The following is a 22,042-nucleotide window of genomic DNA, read 5'->3' as shown; positions in this document are numbered from 1 at the left end:
ATTAGGGGTGGTTAATTATTCAAAATTTTAAATGTATTATTCAATTTTTTAAAAAATTACATATAATATAAAAAATAATGATAAGAATATAAATTTTTTTAAAGAGACAGATTTTATTATTATTTTTTAATTTCAATAATTTTTTTCTACTTGCAAAATATCACATCAAATATCAAAATTTTTACTATTTTCTAAAATATTTTCAAAACTTTCAAAATTTCTATCTCAATGCCGGGTGTAAGTAGTTAATGTGAAATATTCTTTAAAAAAGAAATACTGACAATAAATATGCTAAAAACTAAAAAAGTATGTAAACATATTCATACAAAATAGAGCAAGTTAACCACTTGATATTAAGAAGAAGAGCATTACAGTTACTTAGGTAGGTAGGTAGTTATACCTCACTAAACTTGTGTGTTGTATCTTTGGGTCGTAGAAATTCCCAATTCGTTTCCTATATGTAATTAAATTGGTTGGGGAAATTAATTAATTAAAATCTATAAATAGAGCTGGGGATTTTAATTTCATTATCTTCAATTAATTTAGGGTTAGGGTTAGGGTTAGCTTGAAAACTATGATAGAGGTGGTGCTGAACGATCGGTTGGGGAAGAAAGTAGGCGTCAAGTGCAACGACGACGTCACTGTCGGAGACCTGAATAAGCTCGTCGCAGCGCAGACGGGCACTCGCGCCGACAAGATCAAGATCCAAAATGCCACACAATCTACAAGGACCACATCACCCTCAAGGACTATGAGATCCACGACAGCGTGAGCCTCGAGCTCTACTATAACTAACTGTTTACTGTGTATTAAGCTCGACCGGAGATTTACTTATAGTGTATTTAAGGAATAGCGATTGTAAATTTTTATGTTATGATATAAAAAAATTTGCACAAAATTCTTATAAATGGGTTCTAAACATTTTATAGAAAAAAAAAAAATCCTCGTAGATATAAATAATATATTTGAAATAAATAATTTCTCATTACATTAATAAAAAAAATATATAAATGAAATTGAAATTCAATTTTACCACCACAAAATAGGATAACATTTGTAAGGAATTCAACTTAAAAAATATATATTTCGAACAACCGTACAAAAGTATTTACATATTTTTTATAAAATATTTGAATATACTTTTTACAATAGACTCAAAAAAAATGCTCCATTAATTATGAATAGATTAAGGATTTTACGTAAAAAAAAAAAAAAAAAAAAAAACTAATATTATATCTGTTAAGTATACAATAAATTAAATATGAGAGATTTTTACAAATACATAAATATGCCATAGATGTCTATTAAAATTTATCGAAAAAAAAAAATCAGATACTTCTTATATCTTACAAAAATGTATTCAAAACATTTCAAAACAAATTTTAATGCATAAGATTTTGATTGATACTTTTTATTACTTTTTTCATTGTTTATAATAAAAAATATAAAAAATCATATAACTTTTATTAAATGAAAAAATAAAAAAATAAAAAAATAAAAGACAAATATAAATGGAAAGTAGACAAATTTTTATTAGAAGGAAGAAGTATAACCTATTATATTTAACAAGAGATCCGCAAATTAACACAAAAAATTTAGCAAATAATCACATAATATATAGTACATTAATAAATTAGCACATTAATTTGAAACAATTAGTAAATCATCACAAGACATATATCATATATATAGTGCTGCATAATGTACTATATATTGTGTGATGATTTGTTATTTTCTTTATGAACATTTGCTATTTTGATCAAATTACAATTGTATTAAAATTAAAATATATTTAACTAAAATCAATATATATTTTAATACATATAATTATATAATGTGCTATTCAAATATTTAATATATATTCTATATCAATTGTTAATTGAATCAACTCAGTATCATACTGATTTGACTCAGTCAACATATTAATGCATTATTAAATAATATAATTAATACGAGTATATGTAATTAGGTGTTAAATAATTAAAATAATCAACACCCGATCCAAGCTAGGATATTAATACAACAAAATTACATATAATTCAAATAATTCTTCTACAACAAATCTAATCTTATAATATCTCATTTAGATCTCCCCGAGCTGAATCCCACGCCTAATAAATTAATAAAAAAAGGTGATCACCGCACCCTAAATTGCACGTGCCCTAAAACTATAAAAGCATTAATACCCATAAGGTAAACAGTAAAACTTTAAATAAAAATTATTACTATAAGACTACAAGTTAATAAATAATTACAAGAAGCATACAATTTTAGGAGGACTAAAGGCGGCGACGTTGGACCGGGAGCTCCGGAGCCAAGCCGAGCCACGGCTCGCGCCGAGCCGGCTTGCTCGCCTCGTACGGCGCGTTAGCCGCGATTCTATCTTTCCTCTTCTCCAAGAAACGAGCCAGCGACCTCTTCCTCGTGATCGGTAAATCTGAAATCCAAAATAAGCTTTTAGGTATACAGAAATCCAACGTTGATGTGAATCTCAAGCATTTAAATCTCGATCTACAATGGAGATTTGATAAAAAAATTGCTTACCGGAAGCCAGAATATCGGAATGGTGGAGGCGAGGAGTGCTGGTGGCGGATTCCGCCGGACTCGGCGGAGCAAAGGCGGCGCTGGAATTCCTGGCCAGAATCATGACTTCCTCCACCTTCTCCGCCGGAAACTCGTCGTATACCATCACCTGACCGCCGTAAAATATGATCATCTGACCGATCTCCGCCGATCCACTACGAAATCACAAATTACTCACCAATTAACCTAACGAATTCGACAAAATCACCAATCGAATATTAGACACAGAAACGCAGCTCACCTCAGTTCTCCAGCACCTGTTCGGTTCGATTTCTCAAGCTTCGGCAACAATTCCATAGTTTCTGTTCAAAATCGAGCAAAAATAAATAAATAAATCACAAATTCAAGCTACACGATGCAGTCATGCAGCCTACATCGAATCAAAATCTTCCAAACCACACATTCATACCTCTGCGTTCATCCGTCGCCAAGCTCGGATTCAAGCCAAGTGTGACGTCACCGAAACTGCCTCTCTCCTTCAAGTACTGACTCAGAAGACTACACGTCTGCGAGAAGTTATTAGATCTCCGTCCGGAAAAAGCTTTTCCCGTCGAATCCATCTCTTCTCCGGCGAGAACAACAATCGCCTCCACAATTGACCAGTTGGAACTAAACGGAAAGCAATTATGAATGAAATGAGCATTGCCATACACACATATAAAGATATATATATATATACATACGACGAGTTAGGCCCTGTTTGGATGTCACAATAAAGAGCACGAGCAACACATGGATTTTGAATTTTAAAAGCTGCGGGTCCCCATAGCCGACAGTTCAGACTAGCTGTAATTTTGCACCTTCCAAACAGATCCTAATCAGCACCACTCATGAATATTCTTCATCATTTTTTTTATTATTATTTTAATATTTTATATATTTAGAAAACCAACGTTTATTGTTTCGTGAATAGTAAAGAAAGCGGTATCGAAGTTCGTGCAGCTTTCGTACATCGAAAAGGCCCTTCGTTCTAACACTATTTACATCTTTGCCACTACTGTGTTGGGAACCGTCGGATCAAATCGAATATCAAGTCAATCAATCAGTCACTATATCATTTTAAAAATTGAAACACAAAAAACACGTGGTTATATTGCAATATAATTAATTAGTTATTAGGTTTTACCATTTCTATAGTCGGCTCGTGCTCTAGTGACTAGTCCAAACATTGACTTAGTTTAAGTCATTACTATTTGCTATTGTGATTTGTATTCGTTTCTTAAGTACCTAACTTAAGCCTATGTTTATTGTGGTTTTAATCCTTTTAGTTAATTAATTTTTTTTTAAAAAAATCTTCTTTATACAACATTTTATATGATTTTCCCACTATTCAATTTCTTCTAAAATATCAATTCACATATATTTTTTTATTTCAGTTTCAATATTTTTAAAATTTTTACTTATCCGTTACAAAGTACTTCTTCCGTCCTAAATATCTTACAACAGTTTTTTTTTCCCAACTCGCAATATTTTTTAATTTAAAAATAATTAATAATATTTATATACATATATTAATATATATTTTACTTTATCCCATCACAGTCAAATAAAAAAATAAATAATAATTTCTCTCTCAAATCGCATCACTTAATATCCAAATTATCTCAAATTATTATATTAAATACTCTCCACCTAAATTCTCGTGTCAAACAAAAATATTGCATGATGTTTGAGACGGAGGGAGTATTTCTTTTCTAATACTCCCTCCGTCCAGTCAGAAAGTATACACATTTCTATTTTGGGACGTCCAATTACAAAGTAATCATTTCATTAAATATCCAATTTTTTCACAAATACCCCTACTTTACATCACATCATTACTTTTATACCAAAAAAAGTAAGGGCAAAAATGTCATTTTACTACTTTTGTCTATCCCTATAATTAAAATACTATTATTCCTTGATCTCCGCGCCAAAAGTAATTGTATACTTTTAGCTTGGACGGAGGGAGTATAATAAAAATAATTCTATTCTAATAATAAAGTATTCTTTATTTTTATATAAATTACAAATATATTATTACATGTATAATTAGTTTATGCATAAATATAAATGACAAAAATATCATAGCGATCTTACATATTTTCACTGGCCAATATTAATCCAACTTAAAGTATTTTTTTATCATTTCTGTTTATTCCAATAAAAGAAGTATTCATTTTTTTATTTTGACATGTTAATACCAAAATTACAAATAAAAAATAAAAAATTATTCAGGTGACACTCATCTGATGAAATGTCCGCCAACATGCTACATAAGTGCCACATAAGCATCACATACTAAACGCGAAAATTTTTCACTTATAAGACTATTTAATGAAAATCTCCGATTACTATACTAAAATAATAAATAAGTGAATCAAAAGTCATAATTAGGTATTCATTTGTTTTTTCATGTAGTTTTAGAAATATTAGTATTATATTGAAATATAGTAGGAATAAAATAAAAATGACTAAAATAACTTATTGGTGTGATATAAATATAATGATATTTGTGTAATATATTTTAAGTTGTAAAGGTATCTGTAATGTTAAGTAGATAGTACAGTTATTAAAAAAAAATGAATACTTTGCTATGAGACAGATTAAAATGAAAAATGAATATTTTGTTAAGGGACGAAAGAAGTAATTTTTATATTTTATTTATGTTTATGAGTTTAAATTCTTAAATTCATATTGTAATTTTTTTTTCGGACTTTTCATTTTTATTTTTCAACTCAACTTCTTACTTTTCATTTACCTTTTTATCTACTTAGGGTGTGTTTGTTTGGGGGTTTGGGTTTAGGGGTTTGGATTTTGGATTGAAATTTGAATAGTAAAAATTTTGAATTTGAATAGTTGTATGATGTGATATAAATAGGGTTTGATGTGATGTTTTGAATGTAAAATTGATTTTTAGTATAATATAAAAAATGAAAAATAGGTGTTTGATTTGATATTTTTGGGGGGAAAAAATTGAATGAATAGTGAAAATTCTCCAAAATCCTTCAAACAAACACACCTAATTTCCTCTTCTGCAATATTTTTCAATTCAATTCGTATCCGGTCCATCGTTAGCACCAGTCTGCCATTCCCCAATCGGGATGCTGCTAGAGCTCAATGACATTTTTCTCCAAGCACAAACGGGGATTGACAATGGAAACTTGAAATTTTGTAAGGGTAATGGATCGGTTATTAATACATCAGTAGAATTGTACTGTCGTGGCATTTCTGCAAAAACTTTGCGGTCAAATTACTTTGCCGAAACCTGTCAAAAGCACTGCAGCTTGGACCCTCGATCGAGCTTCAATACACGAAGACATGGCTTCGACAACAGTTACGAAGTCGGCGATCATAGCAAAGTTGAATCTGAAGCCGAATCCGGAAGGAGGACTTTACTCGGAAACTTTCAGAGACACTTCGATTATTCTCTCCAAAACGCATCTCCCTGCGCAGTGTAAGCCTTGTTTGTCCTTCATCTTCTTCAACTACATCTTTTCTCTGATCATTATTGGTAGGCATAATAAACCTGTTGTCTGTTGATCCTTAACAATTATCGGATTGTGGTATAAGATTGAACCCTAACGGTGTTCGAAGAAATGCCGCAATAACAGTTTCTAAATTCTGCTGAGTATTCAGCTTTGATGCAGATAAGGTGGATCGGCCCGTCAGTACGTGCATCTATTACTTGCTGCCTTCTGGAAGATTTTCCCACCTCCATCGAATCCCGTGTGCCGAAGTCTGGCATTTTTACTTCGGGGAGCCTATAACGGTATCATATCTTAATGCTTACGTTTTGCCAAATTTTGGGTGATAAAAATTTAGTGTGTCCGTTGCTTACAAGTAATTTTGGGGAATTTTTGGATAAATTATCGTTTTTAGGACACTTTTTCGAAATTTGTATTTGAATCCAAATATTGCTGGATTATGGAATGATCAACACATCATTCTCTCCGTTTAGACACTGATTTTTGGAGTTTTTGAAAATTTGAAAGATAGTAAAAAGTTAATTATTTGATTCAATGTTTTACAAGAGAGAATATGTATTTAGACCCTTTGTTTGTTTTTGGGCCAATATGACGAGCTTTGTTCAGTCCCAAATCAGCTGGTTTGTATCCTTCCTTAAAGTTTGATATACCTTCTTGAATCTAGAAAAGAGCAGGATCCTGTAATCCTGAACATTACATTTCAATGCTACGGAGATTGGCCAAAGATCATGTTAACTTTCTGTCTGCCCTCTCTATTTCAGCAATTTGTAAAAAGTAATACTCCCTTGGTCTTATTTATTTTATTATTTTAGAGTAATTTTTTAGACGTGTTTAAGTCGTCAGCAACGAAATGTCACAACAAACATGCCTGTGTTCCAACTAGTACACGGCTGTGTTTGAACACCAGACGTGTTTATGTACATAGATGGATGTGCGTGCCAAAAAAACTGAAAATGGCTGTATTCATGCACGGCTATGTTAGATGAAATATGTCCTATTTTTAGGCTGTACACGGCCGTGTTTCAATTGAGACACGACAAAATAGGGCATATGAAACACCTGTTTTGTAAGGTGTGTTTGATCGTGTTTTTAATATTCTGCCGCATTTAAACACGGTTACAAGAGCGTGTTCTTTAATGGCGTGTTTTTTTAATTCTCTCTTGTGTTTAAAAATGGCTAAACCAAAACTGAATAAAATTGTTTAAGGTAAACTAACTTTTTAACTTTTCATGTTCGTTTTATCATTTTAGGACCATAAGTGTGCCTTGTATAAAATAATCTCCCAACTTAAATTTTTTTGCACAAATAATCATCTGGTACCATAGTTGCACGAGGGTGCCAAGCATGCAATTCCAATACCGAAGGACTAATTTTTGCCAAAAATTTGAATTTGCAGGAATATTTCTAAAAGAGTCCACTTGTGATCCTGAAATGATAAAAGGGTTCCTTAAGTGACTTGAAAAACATTTTACTCAATTGTTTATATTTGGACCAATATTGATGACTTTTTTTCAATATAACTAAAATTTATTAATTTCTTTCTCAATGGGATCACTTTTTTTTTTTACTTTAAATAACTTTTTGTCAATTCTCTCTTTATTTTTTGTTTGGAATGTTTTTATAAATGAGTAAAACTTTATATAAAAGGGTATGATCTGAGGAGTGCCATCGAGGAAGGGCTTTAAAGCATTCTTATCTTTGCAATCATCTTAGAAATTGTAATACTTGGTTCTTGCTCTCCAAGGGAGTTTCAGGGGTTCCATGTGTCTGTTCATTGTCGTATTCTACCATTAAATCTACATTCTTCTTCCCTGTTTGTTTAAGGTATATAATTTTGAGATTTGTTTGTTGTTTTTATGGATCTCCTTAGAATTGGATTACTTTATGATTTATTCTGCAATTGTTCAATGTGTGAAGCATAGTTGTCAATAGTATGCAAATAGTGGTGTAGTGGAACAGAGCAGCAGTATGCCGCTACCGCCGCTCTGCGATGTTTCTCTTACACATTAACGGCTTTTGCGGAGCATAGCAGAACACCTTTTAAATTGAATAATATATATTATAAATAGGTTTAAATCTTACAACATAATAGTATATTTGTTATTTGGCAAATATAGATTTTATACTATTATAATATAGCTATTTTTAGCTGAGTAGCTCAATAGAGGGATAAAATATTGTACGAGGTGACACCCGTACAATAGAAGAAACTGATGAAAATGAAACATGATGGAAAAAATTATTTATCAGATTTTTTATTTTATTAAGTTTTGATTATTTTTTTACAGTTTATTGGATTGAATGATTCTATATATTTTTCTTATGTATTTTATTGTAAATTTTGTTTGATGCTGATTTTTATTATCCAATGAAGGTGGTGGAGCTACATGACGATGACGGGAGCATTGAATTCACATGCCTTGGACCGGATCTTCTTGCTGATGATCAAGTAATGCAGCATATAGTGCCGCCAAATGTTTGGTTTGGCGCATTCCCCACTAAGGACTTCGTAGTATCATCTGAACTTACACCTGTTAAAACAGCTTCAAGGAATCCTGAAGAGCACTTCTCTCTTGTTGGATGCACTTGCGCCCCTGCATTCCAGTTCGATGACTTTGAGATGGCAGCTCGTACTGAGCTAATCTCACGTTTTCCCAAGTACGCACCTCTCATCTCCATGCTCACCTTCCCTGACTAAAATGCTTGCATTGTTCATTTTGTATGTGGAAATCGTAGCAACTGATGTTTTATAGTTCCTGAGTTGTACTACAATTATTAGTCTTTATGTGTGCACTTTTTTTCTGCTTGTTGGATACATAAATCGCTAGTTGTTAGATTCCTCATATATATGTAATTATCGAAATGTACAGAAGATTCAGACTATAATATTATCCCTGCTTGATCGATGCTCTTCATATTGTTCTGTTGGCCTTTAAAGCCTTTTCAGGCTGTGTTACATATTTTCTTCGTACAATTTGTTCTTGGTTGAGTTTCTTACGAACCATACAATGTAAACCAATGATCTGAGGATACTGTTATTTCCTCAGGAGATGAAAATTGTTATAGAACTCTCGAAAGCTTTTAGTGGATACCTGCCTTGACTCTGGGATGTATAGAGCATTCGATTCACAGCTCTAAAACAATATCTGTAATTAAAGAAAATTGTAAACTTACAAATGATCTGCAGAATAGTTTTTAGGGGTTATGTTGTTTACTTACATTCTGAGTCTGTTTTGATCCAATTCTCGCGCCTGGCCTCCCTTTCCTCAGTTTCGGAATATAGGTACTTCTGTGTGTAGCAATGTTTCTTCTTGCAAAGCATAGACCTCGATATCTGTCGGAGAATTTGGAATTATGGCGACATTTGAGGTAATGAGTTTGTAAAACTGTGTTAGAAAGCGAGAACGAACCTTCTCCATTGTTGAGTCATCGGCTTTATTTTCTGACTCTTGTATTACATACTTAATCTTGATCATTTCCTCCTCAGGTAAGGTGTCCAAGAGCTTCTCCATCAATGACATATACTGCTTTTTTTTCGATTCCCTGGAAATGGTCGAATCGAGAGGGACATGCTTATAGCCATCTAATATTATCTTCAGCTCTTTGTTGCCTTCTCCAAATTCTTCTGAACCACTGTTTTCCAGGGAATCGCGCGCCATTCCCACCGGCTCCGGCCTGATTGGATTATCCTTTCCGTGAAGAATCCTGCTTTTGATCCGACTAAAGATCTGAATCACCAAACCCCCGAACAAAAGGTCAGTAAGAAACAATACAATCAAATCTTACCTGCTATATATCAATCCATACCTTCATCTTCTTAAAACTTCAATATCTCCGAATCCCTCGACTACACTAATGAAAAAAGTTCTATCAGTTATAAATAACATTGGCTCCCAGTCTAACAGGCTCTAGCAGCTCGAAAACAGGCTGTGTGACATGACGGTGATGAGGCCTGCCTAACAGTGGCTGGCAATGGCAATCAAGAATGTCGACGGATGTTTGTTTCATTTCGAGGATTTGTTTGTGGTTTTTAAGGCCGCAGTCCGAAATTGTTAATGCAGAAGGACATTCGTACATTCATTGGATGGAAAAGCAAAGACATGGAAATGGAGATGCAAGTTTTAGGCATGACTGGTTTGAACCACTCCTCCATAATTGGATCAAAAATAGGGATAAGTTTGGTGAGGATGATAGATTATCATTGAACAGATTCTTTTGTGTTTAATGAGTAAAGAATGTGTGAATCTGCAGCTGTTAGTTACTCTTCGAGTGTATATATTGGAGAAATTTTTAATTGCTAGTAAAATAAGTCATATTAGGCGAGTCCTGTGTACAAGACAAGCCTTGTGCTTTCTACTTTATTTTGTCTATTGGAGTTTCGATTTTATTTATTTTTTTGTTTAAATATTAGTTTTGACACAATTTCTCGTATATAGTATATAGTTGCATTGTAAAATAATTAAAATCAAAGTGTTGAATTCGATCTAATAAAACCCTTTCATTTTATGTTTTTTTTTTGCACTTACACACCTAGTTATACACTTCAAGGAAATCAAACATTCAACTTTTAGCATGCAATGCAAAGGAAAGTTCAATCGTTATAGTTATTCTCCTTTTTTTTTTTTTTTTAATATTTATTTAAGCCTTAAAAGGTACCATTGAACTCGAAATCTAATTTGAATTTAGAGTGTGTTTTTTTTATTAAAAAAAATCAATACATTATTCTAAAAAAATTGATATATTTTCCTTCAAATCAAAATAAACAAAACAAACAAACAAACTCTGAATATATGATTTTCAATTTTAAAAAATATTCATTCCGTCTCAATTCAAAATAAAATTTTACAACTTATGTCTCACTCTAAAATATTATTTTTTTTTTAATCATATACTAATATTAAAATATCTTTTAACTTTTCTTTAAATTACAAACATACTAAACACACATAAATTACCTTTTACATAGCAAAAATTGTAAAATTTGTTACACAATTTTACCCATAAATAAAATATTATTATCTATAAAACCACAACACCCCTTTCAAGTGGGAACGGAGTGAGTACATACGCAAACACATTTTTATTTTTTTTGTTTTTTTAAAGGTCAATTAAGATGGAAATAGTTGTTTAATTTTTTTTTAAAATTGCAGCTTAAATTCTAAAGATTTCCACGTCGGATGTCACGTGTTCTGCCTTTTTATCGTGCAAGTCTGCATGCATATAACTATGCCCTTCTACAGTTACTCAAAATCCATTTCGTTGATTCGTCGCACAAAATTGTTACCAGTTTCCACCGGCAGATTCGTGGAATTCTTGCAAGTCCAAAGTACGTGTCTGCAACTGTTGATCAATTCCGCTTTCGTTATAAAAAATGCAGTTTGTGTATCGAACTTTTGGATCGTCGTTTGGTTTACAGATTATTTGTGTACGTTCTTCGTTTTTTTTCACCGTTTTCTGATGAGGCATAAGTTTCAAAATTGCGTGTGCGCGGAAATAGTTGTGTGTTCTCTTCAATTTCTCGCATTCAGTAATATGTGTGGAAGATTTGGCGTTGGGGAGTACGAGAAATCCAGAAGTTAATCGCGGAATCCCTAGAGAATTGGCTTTTATGAAATAGGAGAAAATCCTTTTTGTTTTTTTAATGCCTAAATTAGAGCAATATTATTGTGGAATTTCATTTCTGTGTAGACTTATTCTTTATCGATAACCTCAATTTCCAGATTTTGAGTGAAATGTTTATAGTTGGGATTCCGATTCATATGTTTACATTGTTAAATTTGAATACTGAAATTTCATGTGGAACTTTTGAAATAAAAGCAAATAAATGAAGAAACTTACAGTTTGGATGGACATGGACATAGCCGATGACTACAATAATCTGTTGGACTTGAAATCTTCCAAATCTATACAACATTTGATTTTTTTTGTTTCTGAAAAGAACAGTTGTAGGTATAAGTAAAGACTCATATATGTGTTTGTTTGCATATATGTGTCGGAGAAGTACAAATGATATCCCTTCTCTAATTGGATGTATTAAACTTGAAGCTCTATATAAATTGTGTTAATGGGGCCTAATCTTTCTTAATGCCATTTACACAATTACATTTAATTGGGTGCTTTGATCACTTTTTGTACTATTTGTTCTTTGCTTTCTATAATGGCAGATTAGATCCCTCATTTGACCTGAACGTAGTCGAGGAACTTCCTAGAGCATGATAGTTGATGGCGATAACAGAGTTGCTTATGCATCGCCACATATACAAATACCTTCATCTGCCAGCCATTCTCATTGCAGGGTGCTTTGTTTTTGTAGCATTATTCCTTTCTCTCCTCCTTACTTTCCAACATCTCAGCTTCTACACTAAACCTTCGGTAAGTTCCTTGAAATCGTGTTTCTTGTAATAGTTCAACTCCACTCAAATATGTTGAGGCTTGTCCTTTCAGGTTTTATTATTATGGGGATACACCTGGATATATGGTTTAATCCTCTTTTATAATTGAGGATTGATTTCACTTTTTCATTGATGAAGATTGATGTGTTTTGTACTCATATTTAGTGTTGAGTGAGGAGCAATACATGTATGTAGTGCAATGTAAACTGACCATCTTTGATTACTCTTACAACAGGAGCAAAAATGGATTGTTGCTGTTATTTTTATGGTTCCTGTCTATGTTACTGAATCGGTAAGAATCTTACAGTTCATGAGCAATTTAGATCGGTACACATTGTTTCTGCAATTCAAAACGTCACGGCATAAACTAGTCACAATTTCCCTCAGGAAGCTCAGTTCAGATGCAGTTTTTATCATCTAACACTATACTAATTACATGGAATTCTTCGATATGCATAAGTGTTTTTTGTTAGAATCCTAGCCAAAAAGTCTTGTATAGAAATATATGTTCATAGTATTCAAAAGTGAATACTTTTATAATAAAACCACTGAATGCTGAGCTTCTATATGCTGGAAAATTGAAAACAAAGAATGATAGATTTCATCTTGTCACAGTTCTCGAGTTTACGTGTTAATTTGATCCATTTCCGATCTTTTGCAGATTATATCCTTGTGGGATGCAAAGCTATCCGTTGCTTGTGGCATATTGAGGAGTTGCTATGAAGCATTTGCTCTCTATTCATTTGGGAGCTATTTGATTGCTTGTCTTGGTGAGGCCACTGTAACTTAAATGTTTTAGAACTCATTCTCTCGATTTATGCTCCGAGTTGCTATGCTGTTATATTTAGCAACAGAAAAAAATGCAAGATATCGGGATTTAGATTAAGTTCAGTTACAAGGATACAATTTGACAGGTGGTGAAACAGAAGCCATAAATTTTCTTGAAGACCAGGCTAGAGGACAAGGTAGCAAGCCACTGCTAGAAGGGAAATCGAATCCTAAATTACGACATAAAACTTTTCGCAACTTCATCTTCAGGCCGTCTGTTCTTGGAAAAGAATTATTCGCAATAATAAAATTTGGTCTCGTGCAATATGTAAAACCTCAGTACTTGTTGTAATGCATTTCTGTTTTCGCCTTTCTTGGTCATCCTTGACACCTCTCCTGAGTTTTGCTCGTAGATGATTCTCAAGACTTTCTGCGCATTCTTAGCGCTCATCCTCGAGCTATGTGGAGTGTACGGTGACAGGGAGTTCAAATGGTACTATGGGTATGTATATATGCATGTGTCCTTAATCTTTGAGGCTCGCGCCTTTTTTTTCATGTCTGGTTTTAAGGTTGCCTAAATCGAGCTTTTGTTTATACTTCAGGTACCCGTACATAACGGTAGCTTTGAATTTCAGCCAAATGTGGGCGTTGTATTGCCTCATTAGGTTCTACAACGTAATTCACGACAGGCTTGAACCGATCAAACCACTCGCTAAATTTATCAGCTTTAAAGCCATTGTATTCGCGACATGGTGGCAAGGTGTTGTCATTGTCTTGCTATGCACTTTCGGCGTTCTTCCTAAACAGGACAAACTTCAAACTGGACTTCAGGATTTTCTCATCTGCATCGAGGTATGCGTTCGGAGGTATCATTCAAATTCAAATTCAAATTCAAATTCGACGCCATTTTTAAATGATCTGTTTTACATTTGAACAGATGGCTATAGCAGCTGTTGCTCACATTTTTGTATTCTCTGCCAAGCCTTATCACTACGTCCATGTCTCCGGCTACGAGCATTTTTCAGCCTCGGCGACAACTGCTGCGCTCGACATAAAAGGAGGCGGCGAGGATTCGCCAGCAGATGTGGAAAAGCAGAAAACTGAAGTGGAATCTCCCGGGACGAGCATTAAAGAAAGCGTTCATGACATTGTTGTCGAGGGCGGCCAAAAAGTTATCTAGTCTCACAAAATATTAAATCAAATATCTATTTTTTTTTAAAATTTTATTTATGGTGTCTAACTCACTGATCGATCGGCAGGTGGTGAACGACGTGGTGCTGACAATTAACCAGGCGATCGAACCTGTGCACGAAGGCATGACAAAGATTCAGGAGAACTTCCAACACATATAGACGTGTTTGATGATCGAAAGAGGAAGAAGATCGAGTCAAGGAAAGATGAACTAAGCATTCGATAAAGGACACCTCAAGTATAAGACAGCAAAAGCTAAATAAGTCTGACGCTCAGGTTAGTCCTATGCTTGATTGAGTGATTCCAATTTTGTTCATCTCAATTATTTTATATAAATTTCTAAGTTTGTTTATCAATATTTCTTTTTACATAGGTGAACATTTGGTTTTTCTTTTGCATGTAAGCTTTTAAATTTATTTTTTTTGTTTTCATGTAAGCTTTTAAATATTAATATTATATTGTATTTAATACAAATAGATAAAAATAGATAAAATATAATATTATTGTATAATAATATGTCGTAAATTGTAAAGATATAATATGATAGTTCAATTAACAAATAAAAAAATAATAATTTTGTTTTGTTTTAGGACGAATGAGCGACGAAAGAAGCGTATATTCTATTGTTTAACAAAAGAATCAAACATATATCCGCTAAAAATATTTATTTTTTATTTTAATAAAAATAATTATAAATTAACGACAAAATTATCTTTAATTTGTATTTTAATTATAAATATATATTACAAATACATATAATTAATTTACACATACTGTTTAATTAGTTAATAATAGTTTATAATATATTTTTTTTATTTTGTTATGTAATTAATAATATTAATAATTTTAAAATAAATTCAATATATATAATTAAAAAATATAGAATATGTATTATATGACATAAATATTACTCTTTTCCGTCCACCTAGAAATATACATATTTCTAAAGTAAATATTTCATTAAATATTTCACTTTTTTTCACAAATATCTTAACTTTACATCACATCATGCAAAAATTCATTAAGATACCAATTATAATTAAAATATTATTATTTCTTAAAGTATGTGTACAAGTAAATAAAAAAGAAATATGTTTATTTATTTATAATTAATATAAACTAAATATGTAATTTTAAATATTGATAAAAATATGTATTTTTTGAAAAGTTTTGAGTGGACATGTTATATTGTCCCTCTCGGTTCGTTAACAGTCAACTATTTTTCTATTTTGATTCATCATATTCATTTTGTTTTTAATAATTCTATTATTTATTTTAACATTACAAATATTATTACAGTACAATACTAATATTTAGATAACTCCGTGCAAAAAAATAAATGGAACAGAGGGAGTATTATGTACTTAATTAAATTAATTTTTTGTTAAATATATTTTAATTTAATAAATTTTATTAAAATATATATATAGATAAAAATAAAAAATGACACACAATACTGTATGTGCGGTACCGATTTGCAGTGCAGTCTTAAGTCTAAACCCTGCCTAAATACTTATCCTCCATCGCCGCCGTGGAGCCTCCCTTACTCCACCGCCGATCAGTCCACGGCCTCCCTATAACCTCCGACCGGATTCCGAGGTACAAATCATGCTAACGCTCAGATGCGCCCGGCAGACGCGTGCCTTTCTCTTCTCTCCTTCGGCCTTCAATGCCGCTGTGTCGCACCTCCTCATCGCCTCCTCGTCCTCTTCCTCCTCCTACTGTTCGATCCAACCCTACGCTCTCTCAACGACGGATTTGAGTGGATCTCAATCGGAGATACGCCGGAGTGAGATTGTGAATTGTTTTCGCGAATGGTTCATGACTCGGAAGATTCCCCTATTCGACCGTATCTACGAAATACTCCGCACACAAGAGGAGGCTTCGATGGATTCCTCCCTTTCCTCACTCAATCTCTACCTCGACGAATCCCTAGTCCTCGATGTATTGAGGTACGATCCGAAAGACGTTCTTTCTTGCTTGAAATTCTTCGATTGGGCGGGCAGGCAGCCAGGGTTTCACCACACTAGAGCCTCTTTCGATGCCATGTTTCGGATCCTATCCAAGGCGAAGCTAATGAGCTTAATGTTAGATTTTTTAGAAGTCTTTGTGAAGCAGAATTACGCTCGTAAGATCAGGTATTACAACATCTTAGTAATTGGTTATGCTATAGCTGGAAAATGTGAGACTGCACTTCTAATGTTTGGTAGAATGCGATTCCTTGGTGTGGATTTGGACATGTTTTCATATCATGTGCTTATGAATTCACTGGTTGAGCATGGCTATTTTGATGTGGTGGAGATGGTGGCAAATGAAATTCGAAACAGGGGGTTCCAGAATGATATTACACATTCGATAATGATGAAGAGTTTTTGTAAACAGAATAAGTTAGAGAGGGCGTCTGAGTATTTGCACAATCTTGCTCAGGATGGAAATGGACAAATAAATGGAATTGCCGTGGGTACGTATGTCGACGCCTTGTGTAAGCAAAATCAGTTCGAGAGAGCTGGAATGCTTATCGAGGAGTTACGAAGTAATGGTTTGGTGCCGACAGAGCATGCCTACGGTGTATGGATTAGGCACCTTGTTGTTGCTGGGAAGCTCGATGCAGCTCTTGAGTTTTTGAAGGATAAGCAGGGGATAGAAGGGTATGTTCCCGAGGTCTTTCGTTATAACATGTTGATTGGAAAGCTTTTGAGGCAGAATAGGATCGAGGATGTGTTTGATTTGTTGGCGGACATGAAAGAAAGAGGAATAGTACCAGATAACGTTACTATGAATTCGATATTGTGCCTTTTATGTAAGGTGGGAAAAATGCACATTGCTTTGGAGTTGTTTGACTCAAGATCTGAGTTTGGCCTTTCTATTAATTATATGGCGTATAATTATCTTATAAATAGTCTTGTTGGGGGTGTTCGTGTCGATGAAGCTTATAATGTAATGAGGAGTTCGATTGAACATGGTTATATACCTGGACCGAAGACACTCTTGATTGTTGCCGATGCTCTATGCAGGGAAGGAAGGCTTGATGAGATGAAGGATTTGGTTTCTTTTGTAATAGATCAGAATATCATGCCCAATAAGATGGCGTATGACAAGTTTGTGTTAGCTCTCTGTAAGGCGAGGAGAGTTGAAGAAGGGTACATGATCTACGACATGCTTAAGCAGACAAAAAAGGAATTTGGGCAGGGTACTCGCAACGAACTGGTAAAAGGATCTATTGAGTTAGGAAAAGGTGATATTGCTGTAAGAATACTCGTAGACATGATAGAGAATGGTTATATGCCAAAGCGCTTGCTGTTTAGAAAGACATTAGCCTGCTTATTGAGAATGGATAATCCCGAGGATAAATTTCTGCAACTCCTTGAGATGCTACTTGCTCGCCAACAGCTGACCCCCTCTGTCATTTACAATTTCTTCATTGATGGGGCTGGCTATGCGGGTAATCCTGAACTAGCCGGGCATGTATTTGAAATGATGAAAAGAAGTGGTGTGGAACCGGGATTAAGATCTCACATTCTACTGTTTTTCAGTCATCTAAACACTGGCCGAATCAGCAGTGCTTTGCATATATTCAGTGAGATGTCCACTAAATGGAATAATAAGAAATTGTGGCGGGCTATTGTTGTTGGTCTTTGTAGGATCGGGAAACCTGACCACGCATCACAGGTGATGGATTCTATGAAGGCAAAACTGTTAAAACCAAGAGTCGAATGCTACGAGGCACTTGTGAAGGCATACTGTGATATAAAGCATTATGAAAAAGCTATAGAGTATGTCAATGAAATGACTCGAATGGGCCGTCCGATTTCTTCCTTTATTGGGAATGTTTTTCTGTTAAATGCCTTGAAGAGCAGGGAATTATATTATACTTGGGCTTATTTAAGTCGCAGAGAACACCTAACTCCGGCATGTTGGATGTTGGGTCACATGGTTGGTGTATTTTCCGGTGCTATTAGAGGTGTTGACACAGAGGAGTTGGAACAATTGATTGGCGAATGCTTCCTCATAGACACTTACACCATCAATATCCTGTTGAGAAGAATGAGCATGTATGGAATCGACAATGCATTAGAATATTACAATAAATCGCTTGAAAAAGGCTATGAACCAAACAGATGGACTTACGATATAATTGTCCATACTTTAGCCAAAGGAGGACGGTTTGAGGAGTGTAGAAAATGGAGGGATGAGATGCTTAAGAAAGGGTTTGAGGTAACTGAAGCCACAATAAGACTACTTTAAATAAATGAAAAGTCGATGCTCCTATGCTGGAAGCGTACAAAAATAATGCCCTGAGCTGCTCTGCCTTTCAAGTCTGGTGAGCGAGTAAATTGTAAGACTCGTTATAATTTTGTGTTATTTAATTGTGTTTGTGCTCGTGATTATTTAATAGTTGTATATTTGATTGAAATGAAATTGTAGATCGAGTTGAGTTAGTTCTGTGTTTGCTTCTTTATATCTATCTCTACCACAAGTATTATGATAATTGCATTGTGTTTGTTTGAAGAATTTAATAACCGACTTTGAGCTGATTCATAGTTAACTAATATCTTATAGAATTAACTTGTTAGTTGTTATGGTAAGTGAGTAATAGATTTCTTTTTCTAGCATATGCTCTTTTAATTTGTGTTTATTTGATCGTTTAGGCATTGGGTTTGGGTTTTAAACAGTAAAAATTTTGAATTTGAACAGTTGATTGACTTGATATAAATAGATATTGATTTGTTGTTTTTAAAATAATAAGAATTTGATTTGATTTTTGTGGAGGGAGGGGGGGTGGAGTAATGAATAGTAGAAAATCTTCACAAAAAACCCCAACCGAACGTGTGTAATTGGTGCAACTTTGGTCACAATGAAAAAGAAAAAAGGAAAAACCAAACAGTCATTAAGGAATATTAATTGTCTTTTCCTCTTCGCCTTAGGTGAAGTAAAAATGGAGGTAAAAAGAATCAGGAGACGGCAAAGTGAAATATTTAGTTACATGGCAAAAAATGTCTGTCTGTTGGATGAATAATGACAGACTGGTTGGTTAAGCTTCATGATCTGATGCTGATAGTTCGATTTGTGACCAAGGGGGTAATATTGCATTGGACTTTATTTTCCTTGTTATTCTTCCTCTCAGCATAAAATTCTATATGTTGCACTTGTGATATTATGCTTTATATTTGAATATGGTGCTTCGATCTCTTTATGACCTGTCTATTCTGTGGATTTTTATTTTATTTGTTCTCTTTCTTTCTTTTTTGTCCCCATGTTTGTCCAGGCTATAGATCCTGCAATGGCTCGATTCTGTATTCTAGGATCGTGCAGAAAGAGAATCTATAGGGGATTGAGGAACATTCGAACTACAAAAATACACATGGGCCGTGGCTATGGTTCCTCGTGCATAGATATATGATTCCAGAAGTTAGTCATCGACATTTCCTTCCAATGCTTCTCTGTGTGCCTTATAAGCTCGGAATACATATATCTGTGTATGTGTGTATATATATATATATATTTGCTTTTATTTTAACAGTATGTTTAACGTGTTACTGTAGCGCAAAAGGGTCCTGATTCTTCAACAATCTCTCGAATGTGCAGGTGATACCTAAAGGTGTGTATGTGCAGTCTTTTTCTCCAAAATTGGATTAATTTTATCATTTTTGTAGAGAGCTTTAAATACTCTATTCTGAAGTATAATACCATTATTAGGTGTTTAATACACATGTATTTCTGAAGTTTGAATTCCTCTTTCTTCGGAAACAGGCTTGATCGTTCTCGTTGTATGTGATTTTCTTCGCTCCAAGAAGCACTGTCTACACTCGATTCAGCTTCAGCAGTCAGTCCTACACTATGCAGCGCAAAATGGTGGAAGTCGGAATAGTGTTTTCAGGTGAGTCGAATCAATGCTTTTCTGTTGTTCTATCATTGCATTACATCTTTGAAGAATGACCGATATCATCCATTAGAGTTGCTATCGATTTTCTTGTGAAATTTTAGGTATAGAGAAGTGTGTTTGTATAGTGCTTTTAGTTTGAGGTGTTTCTTATGTTAGGTATGGGGAAGTTTGTCGATAATATGAAGAAATAATATTGTGATAAATTATTGAATTTATGTCACAATACATATATTATGAGTTGTATAGGTTTATGTATATATTGTATTTTTGTATTTTTTTATAATATTAATCGGGAAGTTTTGTCTTTTTTTATTCTTTTGTTGAGTGGACACACTAATGTATATCTCATGCATTTGATTTTAGTTTCTTGATTCTCGCTGAGGTTTGCTCACTTTGTGTTTTTCCATGAATGTGTACTTTATGTTAGTATGAAAATTGCGTCGGTGATATAAAAAATAATACTCCTATATTTGTATAATTTTTTGTACACTAATCGAAGTATTTTTGTAATTTTTTCTTAATTTGTACTATATTTTGATATAATAATTAATATTTAAAGATCAACGAGGACTCTTAGAATTGAACGGATATAGTATTTAATACTTTGTGTTGAATTGTTTTTCTTTCTTTTTTTGAGTGAATAAAATATATATTATATATATTTTGTTATGTGTATATATTATATTTTTTGTAACATTTATAGGAAATCGTGAATAAAATATATATTATGTTATGTGTATATATTATATTTTGTGTAATATTGATAGGGAATCGTACCACCCAAAACATGTTGGGTGAGCAAACCCATTTTGTTTTCCAAAATTGTGCAAGACTAGGGAAATTAGATCACTACTTTGAGAACTTGGAGAAAAATTGAACTTATGTCCTGGCAAAGAAATAGTCAGGATGTTCAATAAATTACAAAATATGTTGCTGAAATTTTTATGATCAAGTTGAATCTTTTGTCGACTATAATGTTGGTTTTATCGAGCATTATTGTTTCATTGTCAGCTTTGCGTTGGAAAAATGATCCTTGGATTGGAATTTCTTTTTTTCAACATGGAAATTTACAGCCGCTACTTGAAAGGACTGGAATTTCTTTCTTTCAACGATGGAAATTTACAGCCGCTACTCTTCGAGTATGTACTGAGTAAACTCTCACAAATCGAATGAAGTAGCCTGGAAACCATGTCAGCCGAAAAAGTCACCCCAGGCAAGTAAGTTCTATGTGACAAGTTTGGCCGAGAAAATGCTAGTAGGATTTGGTTATGGTGCTAAATCTGGTTCAAACCGAATCCTCCTTCAGTTGCTTGGCTTCCATTTTTGTCAGCTGTCGAACAAGAGACCAGCTATTGGCCCAAGTCGAAAGACTGGCCGGGCTTAGCTTAGCTCAGCTTGGCTCATTGGAGAGACTCAAGTTTCACATTAAAAGTTTATTTAAAAGAAGTATATCTATAACTCATGAGAAAGTAACAAGAATATTTTAGCACTAAAGTAGAGATTATTTTTATTATATTATCTCCGTCTAGCTCTAAGATTTCATTTATTATATTTGAATTTTAAATATTATATCAAAATATAGTACAAATTAAAAAAATTAAAAAAAAAAAATTGCAAAAATACTTTGGTGCAAATGTAAAGATATTTTTAATATTAAGTATTTAATATTAAGTACAATGACGCGAAGAGTAAATGTAACCTTAGAGGCTGACTGAGGGACTAATAGAAAATATTTAAATTTTGAGTAAAAATTATTT

At 33.4% G+C, this 22,042-nt stretch overlaps 4 protein-coding genes and 1 pseudogene across 30 annotated transcripts; 4 read left to right on the top strand and 1 right to left on the bottom strand.

Annotated features, from left to right (window-relative positions):
* Positions 1 to 574: 574 nt before the first annotated feature.
* LOC127264034 (ubiquitin-like protein 5) lies at positions 575 to 795 on the top strand (annotated as a pseudogene).
* A 1,219-nt stretch (positions 796 to 2,014) lies between these two features.
* On the bottom strand, positions 2,015 to 3,232 carry LOC127263360 (protein TIFY 10a-like). Its single transcript, XM_051292344.1, has 4 exons — positions 2,993 to 3,232; positions 2,825 to 2,885; positions 2,545 to 2,738; positions 2,015 to 2,437 (listed from the first exon to the last, which is right to left on the bottom strand). Exons 1-4 carry the CDS (start codon positions 3,141 to 3,143, stop codon positions 2,280 to 2,282), a joined length of 564 nt encoding a protein of 187 aa, XP_051148301.1. The 5' UTR covers positions 3,144 to 3,232; the 3' UTR covers positions 2,015 to 2,279.
* Positions 3,233 to 5,602: 2,370 nt separating this feature from the next.
* Positions 5,603 to 10,441, top strand: LOC127263931 (uncharacterized). Of its 23 annotated transcripts, none has more exons than XR_007841582.1 (6): positions 5,603 to 6,019; positions 6,202 to 6,334; positions 8,425 to 8,499; positions 8,594 to 8,708; positions 9,321 to 9,419; positions 9,695 to 10,441. XR_007841582.1 is itself a non-coding variant. In XM_051293250.1 (5 exons), exons 1-4 carry the CDS (start codon positions 5,667 to 5,669, stop codon positions 8,690 to 8,692), a joined length of 660 nt encoding a protein of 219 aa, XP_051149207.1. In that variant the 5' UTR covers positions 5,603 to 5,666; the 3' UTR covers positions 8,693 to 8,708; positions 9,695 to 10,441. The 23 variants fall into 23 exon arrangements, 8 of the variants coding, with proteins under 8 accessions (XP_051149207.1, XP_051149206.1, XP_051149208.1 ...); XR_007841581.1 differs by having other exon boundaries at positions 5,606 to 6,019; positions 8,425 to 8,708; positions 9,695 to 9,805; positions 9,977 to 10,441; XR_007841580.1 differs by having other exon boundaries at positions 5,606 to 6,019; positions 8,425 to 8,708; positions 9,695 to 9,805; positions 9,966 to 10,441.
* An 881-nt stretch (positions 10,442 to 11,322) lies between these two features.
* Positions 11,323 to 14,779, top strand: LOC127263513 (protein LAZ1 homolog 2-like). Its single transcript, XM_051292581.1, has 9 exons — positions 11,323 to 11,376; positions 12,215 to 12,422; positions 12,678 to 12,734; positions 13,104 to 13,212; positions 13,357 to 13,538; positions 13,624 to 13,712; positions 13,813 to 14,062; positions 14,148 to 14,381; positions 14,470 to 14,779. The coding sequence occupies exons 2-9, from the start codon at positions 12,273 to 12,275 to the stop codon at positions 14,560 to 14,562; spliced, it is 1,164 nt and encodes a 387-aa protein (XP_051148538.1). The 5' UTR covers positions 11,323 to 11,376; positions 12,215 to 12,272; the 3' UTR covers positions 14,563 to 14,779.
* A 1,090-nt stretch (positions 14,780 to 15,869) lies between these two features.
* On the top strand, positions 15,870 to 21,800 carry LOC127263511 (pentatricopeptide repeat-containing protein At1g71210, mitochondrial). 5 transcript variants are annotated; one of them, XM_051292575.1, is made up of 6 exons: positions 15,870 to 18,722; positions 19,327 to 19,480; positions 19,668 to 19,810; positions 19,945 to 20,000; positions 20,153 to 20,279; positions 21,297 to 21,800. In XM_051292575.1, exon 1 carries the CDS (start codon positions 16,010 to 16,012, stop codon positions 18,644 to 18,646), a length of 2,637 nt encoding a protein of 878 aa, XP_051148532.1. In that variant the 5' UTR covers positions 15,870 to 16,009; the 3' UTR covers positions 18,647 to 18,722; positions 19,327 to 19,480; positions 19,668 to 19,810; positions 19,945 to 20,000; positions 20,153 to 20,279; positions 21,297 to 21,800. The 5 variants fall into 5 exon arrangements, with proteins under 5 accessions (XP_051148532.1, XP_051148533.1, XP_051148530.1 ...); XM_051292576.1 differs by lacking the exon at positions 19,327 to 19,480 and having other exon boundaries at positions 21,359 to 21,800; XM_051292573.1 differs by lacking the exon at positions 19,327 to 19,480.
* The last annotated feature ends 242 nt before the right edge of the window (positions 21,801 to 22,042 follow it).

The sequence above is a fragment of the Andrographis paniculata genome, unplaced genomic scaffold (assembly GCF_009805555.1).
Source record: "Andrographis paniculata isolate CXL003 unplaced genomic scaffold, ASM980555v1 Contig69END, whole genome shotgun sequence".
In the NCBI taxonomy this organism is placed as follows: Eukaryota; Viridiplantae; Streptophyta; class Magnoliopsida; order Lamiales; family Acanthaceae; genus Andrographis; species Andrographis paniculata.
Note: the sequence above shows the minus strand (reverse complement) of the source record. Positions and strands in the feature narration are given on the sequence as shown.

What these genes read in the sequence shown, in the direction of transcription:
- LOC127263513 (XM_051292581.1), top strand. Translation starts at nt 12,273, where the DNA reads ATGGCGATAACAGAGTTGCTTATGCATCGCCACATATACAAATACCTT. An exon ending in CTATTTGATTGCTTGTCTTG is followed by an intron (nt 13,213 to 13,356) that starts GTGAGGCCACTG and finishes ACAATTTGACAG; the next exon opens with GTGGTGAAACAGAAGCCATA. An exon ending in TTGTCGAGGGCGGCCAAAAA is followed by an intron (nt 14,382 to 14,469) that starts GTTATCTAGTCT and finishes ATCGATCGGCAG; the next exon opens with GTGGTGAACGACGTGGTGCT.
- LOC127263931 (XM_051293245.1), top strand. Translation starts at nt 5,667, where the DNA reads ATGCTGCTAGAGCTCAATGACATTTTTCTCCAAGCACAAACGGGGATT. An exon ending in AACGCATCTCCCTGCGCAGT is followed by an intron (nt 6,020 to 6,201) that starts GTAAGCCTTGTT and finishes CTGAGTATTCAG; the next exon opens with CTTTGATGCAGATAAGGTGG. An exon ending in CTAATCTCACGTTTTCCCAA is followed by an intron (nt 8,709 to 9,694) that starts GTACGCACCTCT and finishes ACTGTTTTCCAG; the next exon opens with GGAATCGCGCGCCATTCCCA.
- LOC127263360 (XM_051292344.1), bottom strand. Translation starts at nt 3,143, where the DNA reads ATGGATTCGACGGGAAAAGCTTTTTCCGGACGGAGATCTAATAACTTC. An exon ending in ACAGGTGCTGGAGAACTGAG is followed by an intron (nt 2,739 to 2,824) that starts GTGAGCTGCGTT and finishes GTGATTTCGTAG; the next exon opens with TGGATCGGCGGAGATCGGTC. An exon ending in TTCCGATATTCTGGCTTCCG is followed by an intron (nt 2,438 to 2,544) that starts GTAAGCAATTTT and finishes TTTGGATTTCAG; the next exon opens with ATTTACCGATCACGAGGAAG.
- LOC127263511 (XM_051292576.1), top strand. Translation starts at nt 16,010, where the DNA reads ATGCTAACGCTCAGATGCGCCCGGCAGACGCGTGCCTTTCTCTTCTCT.